Source organism: Chenopodium album, chromosome 27 (genome assembly GCF_948465745.1).
Source record: "Chenopodium album chromosome 27, dcCheAlbu1.1, whole genome shotgun sequence".
Classification (NCBI taxonomy): domain Eukaryota; kingdom Viridiplantae; phylum Streptophyta; class Magnoliopsida; order Caryophyllales; family Amaranthaceae; genus Chenopodium; species Chenopodium album.
In genome coordinates, this window is record NC_137860.1 from 33,557,931 (window position 1) to 33,567,676 (window position 9,746).

A 9,746-nucleotide genomic window follows, 5' to 3' on the forward strand; every position below is an offset into this window, starting at 1 on the left:
TACCAAGTAGTACTTGGTCTAGTGGTAAAGGATTGCATTTCATAACCGTGAGGTTGTGGGATCGATTCCCATAATGGGCAAAACCGCTCTAAGTTAGGGTGAAGGTAGGAAATCTTCAGCCCAAAGCACCCTTCTAGTGTAATAATTTATCTCACAACCGAGGTTCTAATATCCAAATCTTATCACTAGACCAAGCCTTGCTTGGTTTTTGTATGATATACTTATAACAACAAGAAAAAAGATACACTTTTTTTTGGGAGTATACTTGAACATGGCATTTCATTTAAAACATTTGTTTGTACAAGTGGAATAGGGCTACATACTTACAGGTTACATCAAAAGGAGAAGGTGAAAATCAGATTAACAGCCAAATGGTGTTTATATATATTTTTAAAGGGGAAATTACAATGAGTCGGTAACCTATCAACAAAAAGAAAAAGATTACTCTAGGAAGAACTGCGAGTGGATCGTTGAATTGGACTCTTCCCTCCGAGAGTCTGAATTATAGCTTCCAAAAGTTTAATATCATTGTCCCTCTTGGTGATCTCCTCCTGTTTCGCACGCAGCTCTTGCATATGTAGTTCAAATACCTCTGCATTTAAAAAATAAGCTTGTCAGAACGAAAAATAAAAACCTAAGAGCATACCAGTCTACACAAATGTATTACATGAATACATGATAAAGTATAAAGCAGACATCAAACTTTGGATCTCCACAAACAACATCAACTTTTGTTAGCTTTCAGCAAAAACACAACTGGGAGAACCACCCATGAAAATGTGAAGAAATTAACAGAATAGAACCACATTAGAAACTAACAAAAACGTAAAATATTGAACATTTAGCTCATCTCAACCAGTTACGGGCAAAGATCTACAAACAAATCAGATCAACAGGCCCTACTAAGAGTGGACATGGATGACAAAACTAAGAAGGGTAGGAAATACAACTTCTGACATGTAGCCAAATAGCCAAGAATGACAATGGCACTATTCCATCACATTTGCTTCAGAGATGCAAGGCAAAGTAACCCACTGTATCAGGAGCAACTTTTGTCAAATTATAGCTTATAATTTGGTTCTTGGAAAAACCACATATTACATTTCTACCATATTACATTAAGTCCAGTCAGAGGACAACAGTGTAATTGGAAGGGAGCAACGAAGAAAATGAATATAAAGCACCTAAGACACCTAAGAGGCTAAGAGACATAAAATGGAGGAGTGTCTATCATAATAGGAGAGTGATAGACGTCTATAAGAGAAGAGATCCAACAGTGCTATTCCTATGGAATGTAGCCAGATGAGAAGAGATCTGTCCAACACTAACAACAACTCGAAAGTCTTGAAGCTTGGTTAGGCAGGGAGAGTTAAACAAGATAGCCCTTCCTGACATGTACCCCCTCTTCCTTGTTTGTCACATACAGTTAAAATATGCCTTATTAAATATAAAACTATTGAAATGCAGTAGCAAATGATCACAACCTAAAAATCTCTTTTGAGTTCTCGGTTGTGATTAATAATGGACATCCACAGATTTCACTTAACCATAACTTTAAGTATAAAACACAGAAAATTGAAGACATTTTCATACTTGATGTGTTCTCAAGCTCTTTTGTGATTTCCTGTGTGCGTAACTCAGCTGCCTTTTGAGAAGCCTCGGCTTGTCTTTTCTCTGAACGAGCATGAGCTGCAGCTGTAATAGCAGCATCAAGTTCTCGCTCTAAAGTCTCCACTCTTTGCTCAAGAACCTGGACGCAGCAACCAAAATCGTCAACAATGTATAGCTCCTCTTTGGAAATAATCATAAGCCATTAAACCTCAATTAACAAATGTGCAATACTGAGTAATGTATTTCAAAAATACAGCACAATGCAATCACCTTCTCAGCGACCTCATCTTGTCTACACGCCTACATTTTTACTTAATAGCTTTATACGAAGTAATAGACAACCCTCTATGTTTCATTGGAATCTTGCCATTGCCACAAAGCTCAACCTCCATCAAGTAAACTTGATATATCATGTACGCAACATCAGTCATAAAAAAAAAAAAAAAAAACGAAACTTGCTCGTACAATATCACGTTTCCTAACACTAGATGTCTAGATCGAACATGTCATTAATTACCAAATCATGTACACTAAACTGCTCTACCAAGCAGACAACTGCACTTAAATCAAGTTCAAGCAGCACAAATATTGAAACAATTATCAATTTTAAATTTAAAATTAGCCAAAAATAAAACCAACCCAACTTATCAAATTGGTCAAACTAGCCAAAAACAATACCAAGCAAATCAAATTAGCCTAATTACCTACATTTTAATCTTCTAAATATCCCAAAAATCCTCAACATTTCTATTGATCTATATAACCAAAAATACACCAACCCCAATTCATCAAATTGGAATAATATACGATTCTTAAAACCCCATTTCCAAATTCTTCTCCAAAATTCATCAAATTCCAGTTCAAACCCACCAAAATTGAAGGAATAATAATGCAAAAAAACATATGACTGACAATACAAAATCATAATTCAATCCCAGAAATTAATAACAAAATCTTAAAACAATGTAGAAGAGAGGAAAAGACCTTGATGGTGCGAGACTGTTGGGAAGCAAGCGAAGCTTTATTGAAGGTATCTTCATCAACAAACACCGCTTTTTTCAGAAGAAGCTTCTGAAGAGACTCGAGATTTCCAGAAGTTTCCTTGAGATTTGCGATCGCTGAATCCCATCTCTCGTTTCCTCTCCCTTTTTCTCTCTCCTCCATTTCTCTTCTGCTCTTCCCTTTGCTTTGTTTGTCTTTCTCTTGGAGAAGAAAACTCAGATGATATGTTACCTAACAGTCTAGTCAATCTCCCCTTTGACTTTGTTTCTCTTAAAAGCTAACTGCTAATTATGAGCAAACCCAAACAAAATAGAAATATGCAAATTAAGGGTAGACTTATGAGGAGTAATCCGTTTTTCACCGTAACAAATTGGGTAAAATTATTATTTCCTCCGTGTTTTAATAAATATTACAGTTTGATCAAACACGCTTGTTGAGACACAACTTTGACCATTAGTTTATCTAATTATACGTTAGTAAAATCATAGGAAATTTTTATAATATAGTATACATTATAACGAATCCAATAATGTCTTATACAATAAAATTTGGTTTTTATATATTAGTTAAACAATCAAGTCCAAGTCATTATGAGAATAGTGAAAAAAGTCAAACGGTAACATTTATTAAAACACGGAGGGAGTAACATCATTATCGGCTATGCAAGTGATTAGTATGAGTTAAGCCACAAAATTACACATTTTCACTCGATATACATTTTAAGTTAATCTACGGTGATCAACTTGAATTTTCTTGTTAATTATTGCACAAAATTGTTTGCCAAAGTTAAAATATATTTAATCATCAGTGCTAGTAGCACAGTTGTATTGATTGTTGGTGGTGCTCGAGTTTTGACTGTTAACTTAATATCTAATCTAGCACAAACAATGAATCAAACCCATATTTGTATAATATGTAACGGGAATCAACCTAAGTTGTGCATCAAGGGTCATAATTAAGGAAAACAACAATCTCTCATAATTGATGTTGAAGATAATAATTGTAGCCATTATAGGTGCATTTGGATCGACACGATATGTTTGCTGAATCTATGATGTTTATTACGTTATACTCATATATTCTAGTTGTGCAATGATATTTACACGTATAATATTAAGAAGGATTTTTTTTGACTTTTACCACAAAAAAAAATCAAAAAAATGTTTTTTACCACCAAAACTTCTAAAATATTATTTTACTACCAAATAAAAAATTTAAAGTTGTTTTTTACCACATGTCGTCAAAAACCTAACGGAATTTTAAAAATTTTTCGACTTTTGTGTCAAACACATTCTCTTTAGGGGTTCTGGGGGCATTTTGATTCCATGAGTCCTATTTGAGGTAAGAATTGACAAAAAATATCGAAAATATCTCGTTTTGCGTGTTTAAAAAGCCCCGATTTGCGTGAACACGCAAAACGAGGCATTTCCGATAATTTTTAGTCAATTCTGACCTCAAGGTGGATTTGTAGTGCCAAAGTGCCACCCTAAATCTATAACAAACATCTTTTGCGTACGAAATTCAAAGAAATTTTTTTAAACCGTTAGATTTAACGGTTTTCTTGACGTTTTGTGGTAGAAAACAATTTTTAGAAATTTTTTTGGTGGTGAAATAAAGTTTTAGTGGTTAAAACAATTTTTTGATTTTTTTTTGGTCATAAAAGTTAAAATTTCCGTCTATAAATTTGTTAATGGACAAACTAGAGTGTTATGTGTCAATTATTCTGGAGCTTTTTTTTTAAAAAAAAAAAAAATTTAAGAAAATTAACAAAAACGGAAAAACCCCATAAGGGTCATAACCTAATTTCTGCAAACATAGGAGCACTGTTTAAACTAGTTCTCTCAGTCACTCCCTCTTCACTCTTCAGTCCACCATCCTCCGTAGAAAGAAAGAAAAGCATTTCACTTGCAAAACTTGGTTGCTTCAATTTTAAGCACAAGGTATATCTTTCGTCTTTCTTTAACTTAATTTCAATTCAAATTTTGATCTTGTTTATCTTTTTAATTGATTAAATTCGTTTAATTTTCATAGTTGAAGGTTAAGAATTCAAACAGACAACCATGGCCGCCAACTTAGGTGTTAATGTTGAGTCGCTTCAAAGTTCAATTATTTATAGTTCAACCAGAAAAATTTCTGGGGTTTCCAATACTAAAGCCCCAAACTTTTGCTACAAAGCAAAACCCACCTCATGTTTTACCCCCAATAAGTTATCTTCATCATCTTTAGCTCTCAAAGGGGTGGAATCGAAGAGGGTTATTGAGAAAAATTGCCGGGACTTTTCGGTTTCAAGTGGCGAAAATGAGGCTGGTGGGTTAACTTACAAGGATGCTGGGGTTGATATTGATGCTGGGTCTGAGCTTGTTAAGAGAATTGCTAAGATGGCTCCTGGGATTGGTGGCTTTGGAGGATTATATCCTCTAGGTATGTATATGTTTACCTTGTTCTTTGTATTGTTTCGAATTTCGAGTGTATGTATTCTTGCTAATTGCTTGGAATTAGTAGTACGCTAGTACCTTTTTTATTGTTCACTTTGTTGGGAATTAATTGTCACGCTGATTGTGTAATTTGGATTTGTAAATGACAATTTAATTCGGGTTGAGGTAGTATATTATTAAGATAGCTGCAAAGTATGTGGGATAACTGTAATGTTTGTTGAACCTTTGCACTAGGAATTTTTTTTATTGAATGGAATAACAGTGTTGTAATTGGTGGAAATTCTGAATCTTTTACTTAACTTTAGGGTGTTACCTTTTCATCTTGATGCATTTAACATATTGGAGGAAGCTGTATGTTTGGTGTCTGTCATTTAAATTGGGTTTTGTGAATAATCGGAAGCAAATTCATGTCTTCAATTTGATTGTTTTCATATTCTGGAAATTTGTGTACTTGCATGCTTCATGTTGCACACAGAGCTTAATTAATGTAAGTTTCAATCCCCCAGGCAATAGGTTTTGATATGATGGTCACTATATTAGTTTCATCGTGGCTGGGTTGGGGGAGGAGGGGGGTCGGGGCAGGGAAGATGGCTAGTGTTGATTAAGGGGTGCACAGGCTTTAAATTTGAGTATTTGTTGATTACTTGCTAACAAGGAAGCATGAATTGTTTCGCTTGCATATTTTTTTCAACATGCAATGTTTTTTTGTTTAGCAATTTTCTGAAATAACTGAATTTCTGAAAAGTAAACCCAGCCACCTATAACTTTAGTACTTCATTGGATTATGACCAATAGTGGCATTTATCTACTGTTCGGACATCCAAGGTATCCTGACGTAGTGCGGAGTACATGCTTAGCCACTTCACCTGTGTAATTCTGTTGATGTCTGAGTTTAAAGACGATTCTTAATTGTGCATTATTCTGAGTGTGTTATTGAATGTCGGATGTCGGAGTGATTTGGCCTTGTCTGTAATTGATAGGCTCTTATAAAAGGAGAGTAGAAGACCATGTTGTTTATCAGGAATTTTGATTTGGTTGGTGTTGAAGTCTTAACAGTTTACTGTTCAATCTTATCTACAACTACTTTTGTTACACAATTGTGTCTCTCTGTATATGATGAAAACAAAGTGTAAAGAGCAGTTTGACTTTCAGTTTGGTTAAATCAGTCATAGTTTGCTTGGAATGTCAAGTTTATTTTGGCTGCTATATTGATTTTGCCCTGCCACTATTCTAACAGAAGACTTGTTACAACAGAGTTAAGGAACCTCTTTGAATTTCGGATTGTAACAGCTGAATTTATATGCCCAGTCTTCTTGTTTACACTAACTAGTAGAGGGTCATTGCATATGAACTAAGAGTTAATTTGAAACAACCTCTTTGTTTTTGTAGCAATGAGGTTCCATACTTGCTTGCGTATATCCACCCCCTCTATTGCCTAGGCTGGGAACTTTTAAGGATTATGCATAATAATAATGTGTATCAAGATAGAAAAATATGTTGCCTTTGAAATAAGACATTTTATTTTTAAAAAATAAACATAAATTAAAGATGTGTATTTTTGTTTTTTAATTGGTTTTTTAAGCTGTGTTAATCCTCTTTAACACTTTGATACTTGCGCAGGGGACTCATATCTTGTTGCTGGTACAGATGGTGTTGGTACCAAATTAAAGCTTGCATTTGAAACTGGAATACATGAAACTATTGGAATTGATTTGGTAACATTTGATTTTGATCTTTGGTCATGCATTTTGCTGTCTACAATTGGCTTCTTACTCATTATATCTTCAGGTTGCCATGAGTGTTAATGACATTGTTACTTCTGGAGCAAAACCCTTGTTTTTCCTAGATTATTTCGCCACAAGTCGTCTTGATGTTGACCTTGCTGAGAGGGTACTTTACCAACACATTTTTTTTTTTCCTTCTCTTTGTGTGTATTTTCTTATCTGTAGAAACAATAGTTCCAAATGTTAGTTCCTGCAAATTAATAGAACATAACATAAATAATGTCTTATTTCAGGTTATTAAAGGAATTGTTGATGGTTGCCAACAATCTGATTGTGCTCTTTTGGGTGGAGAGGTAATTTAGAAGCTCTTTAGCCATGATTCTTTCTTTTTTTTTTTTTTTCCCCTGAAGTATGTTTTTAGTTAATGATTGTTAATGTGCTTGATTGACATGCTTTGATATATGATATTCGTAATTTTCCTTTGAAATTGGGTGGTTGAGTTGTGAGTTAATTGTTAAAGGAAAGTTGTTTTTAAATCAAAGCTTGAGCTGTGCAGGATTGGGTTAGTCATTATAGTAGAGCTTAATTTTGAAGCTAGTTTCATATTTGGTAGATCAGAATTTAGGATTCCGCTACATATATTTTCAATTCGTGTAATCTTCTTTTATGCTTCATGTCATGAACCTGAGATTTTTCATTGTTGTTTAATAGATTGGAGTAGCATAATTAACATTTGGTTGACGTAGCAAATTTTGTGTTTAAGACTGCAGAGATGCCTGGCTTTTATGCAGATGGTGAGTACGATCTTAGTGGATTTGCTGTGGGCATTGTGAAGAAAGAATCAGTTATTAATGGGAAAAATATTGAGGCTGGAGATGTACTCATCGGTCTTCCATCCAGCGGAGTTCATTCCAATGGTTTTTCTCTTGTTAGAAGGTTAGCACTTATTTTATGGCTCTAGTATCATGTGATTGACACAACGGTGGGCCAGACTTGAGATACAATTGCGTTTAAGATGTAAACACTTAATTAGCATGTTGACATATATGCGCGTATTATAGGGTATTGGCACAAAGTGGCTGCTCTTTGTCAGACAAGCTTCCTGGTGAAGCTACTACTTTGGGTGAAGCCTTGATGGCCCCAACTGTCATATATGTTAAGCAGGTGATATATTCTCCTCCTGTTAAACATGTTACTACATTATTTGGGGGCACAAAGCAGGTGATGGCCCCAAACTGACAAACTGTCACTTATCTTTACTCATATGTTTTTGGTGTGAAGGTGCTTGATGTGATTGCCAAGGGAGGAGTAAAGGGGATAGCACACATAACTGGTGGCGGGTTCACCGATAACATACCTAGAGTTTTTCCCAAGGGTCTTGGCGCTGTCATTGATAAAGATTCTTGGCCTGTTCTTCCCGTGTTTAAATGGCTCCAAGAGGTAAAAAGAAACTGTCTTAGGTTGTTTCGCTGACTTGGTTGACAAACTCTGATTTTACTATGCAGAAAATGAAGTATTTTGCATTCTCTAATTTTACTTACTCATGCACTGGTAGGTGGGGAGGATAGATGACAGTGAGATGATGCGGACTTTCAATATGGGTATTGGAATGGTGCTTGTGGTAAGTCCAGATGCAGCCCTCAAAATTCTTGGCGATGCAAATGGAGCAACTCCGATGTATCGCATTGGTGAGGTAAAGACAGGCGAAGGGGTTAGCTATCGATGAGAGGCCTTTCAACAAGATTTTTTTTAATGCGAAATGACCCTAAAGACTTGTGTCTTGCTACTCCCTTCCCCTCCCTTATATTTTCAACAAGCATTATCTCTTGAGCTCTCTCCATCTTTCCATATAACTTCTGTCAGCACATAATCTGCCAGAATATGGTCTGATGTAGACTAGGAAAATTTATGTGCAATGATTCATGTAATGATTGCACATTAATAGCCATTTTAACTTGTCGGGCAGCTACAATTTTGATTGATGTAATGATTACTAGTTTCATTAAAATAAATAAAAAAAAAAAAAAAAGAAAAAAAATAGATGCACCTCATTTTCTATTTGTTTTTGGTGAAGTATATTACTATTGATTTCTTTCTTCCTTTCATCTATTTTTGTAAATAGCGGTCTAACTTATTGTATGTATATTTTGTACTTGTATCCTTTTTACCAGTTGACCGTGAACCCCTTTTTTAAGGAGTGACTTTTTATAAACGATGTCATAGTAACAAGTTATTGTAAGTCTGTTGTATCTAAAAATTTGCCAAAAACACGGGGACAATTGATCCCTCTGTTGTTTTTAAATACCCTTTTCGGCTTTAAACTGCTCAATCACATTACAGTGATTACACTGATGCAAATTATAATTGGAACTCATAACATGACAAGCAGCTTCAAATCAATTAAGTGGCTTTCCGTTTCTTACCCAAAATAAAGTCATAATGACAAAGAAAAGCATGGAATCATAGACAGCTCAATCATAGGAAAGCACATGCAAATTATGCATACTATTTTTACGGATAAGCTTTCAACTATATACTATGAAGATCTTGCACCGTTACTAGGTATAAATGCACCTGAAAATTATCTGGAAGACATGTCATTAATCACTACAGTAGCACTGTCAACATAATTGTAAATAATCAGAGAGAAATTAGACAGCCTGCTTTACTTTACACTAGTTTAGATTAGAATAAATGAAGTTTTAGTGAGGTGCAAGATAAGTGTACTCTTTATATGGCGGCTGTTTTCAATCTAACATGTTGATGACTTATCTTTAAAGGCTCCGCAGCTGTCCAAAGTTCGCCTACTGTACATCTCTGCTTTGCTCGGCTTTGATGGTTAAGTATACTATTTTAGAATGTTCAGAAAAAGAAAAAAAAAATTGTCATTCACTCTTTATAACAGATGGAGGAGTGAATATGATTTAATTGTGTTTGAAAAAAATTATAAATAAAATTTTATTATTTTCTAATT

The 9,746-nt window shown here is 34.7% G+C and overlaps 2 protein-coding genes across 2 annotated transcripts; one reads left to right on the forward strand and one right to left on the reverse strand.

The window, feature by feature from the left end:
- Nucleotides 1-355: 355 nt before the first annotated feature.
- On the reverse strand, nt 356-2,877 carry LOC145621341 (uncharacterized). Its single transcript, XM_081676076.1, has 3 exons — nt 2,596-2,877; nt 1,594-1,750; nt 356-592 (listed from the first exon to the last, which is right to left on the reverse strand). Exons 1-3 carry the CDS (start codon nt 2,773-2,775, stop codon nt 447-449), a joined length of 483 nt encoding a protein of 160 aa, XP_081532202.1. The 5' UTR covers nt 2,776-2,877; the 3' UTR covers nt 356-446.
- A 1,523-nt stretch (nt 2,878-4,400) lies between these two features.
- Nucleotides 4,401-8,812, forward strand: LOC145619483 (phosphoribosylformylglycinamidine cyclo-ligase, chloroplastic-like). Its single transcript, XM_081674182.1, has 9 exons — nt 4,401-4,553; nt 4,645-5,034; nt 6,669-6,763; nt 6,837-6,938; nt 7,066-7,125; nt 7,536-7,708; nt 7,834-7,936; nt 8,054-8,212; nt 8,328-8,812. Exons 2-9 carry the CDS (start codon nt 4,674-4,676, stop codon nt 8,496-8,498), a joined length of 1,224 nt encoding a protein of 407 aa, XP_081530308.1. The 5' UTR covers nt 4,401-4,553; nt 4,645-4,673; the 3' UTR covers nt 8,499-8,812.
- The last annotated feature ends 934 nt before the right edge of the window (nt 8,813-9,746 follow it).

Bases quoted from the DNA above. Each gene is read 5' to 3' on its own strand.
- LOC145619483 (XM_081674182.1), top strand. From the start codon at position 4,674: ATGGCCGCCAACTTAGGTGTTAATGTTGAGTCGCTTCAAAGTTCAATT. The intron at 7,126-7,535 runs GTAATTTAGAAG...TTTGTGTTTAAG, and splicing joins GTGCTCTTTTGGGTGGAGAG to ACTGCAGAGATGCCTGGCTT. The intron at 8,213-8,327 runs GTAAAAAGAAAC...ATGCACTGGTAG, and splicing joins TGTTTAAATGGCTCCAAGAG to GTGGGGAGGATAGATGACAG.
- LOC145621341 (XM_081676076.1), bottom strand. From the start codon at position 2,775: ATGGAGGAGAGAGAAAAAGGGAGAGGAAACGAGAGATGGGATTCAGCG. The intron at 1,751-2,595 runs GTCTTTTCCTCT...TGCTGCGTCCAG, and splicing joins AACAGTCTCGCACCATCAAG to GTTCTTGAGCAAAGAGTGGA. The intron at 593-1,593 runs GTATGAAAATGT...TTTTAAATGCAG, and splicing joins AGAGCTTGAGAACACATCAA to AGGTATTTGAACTACATATG.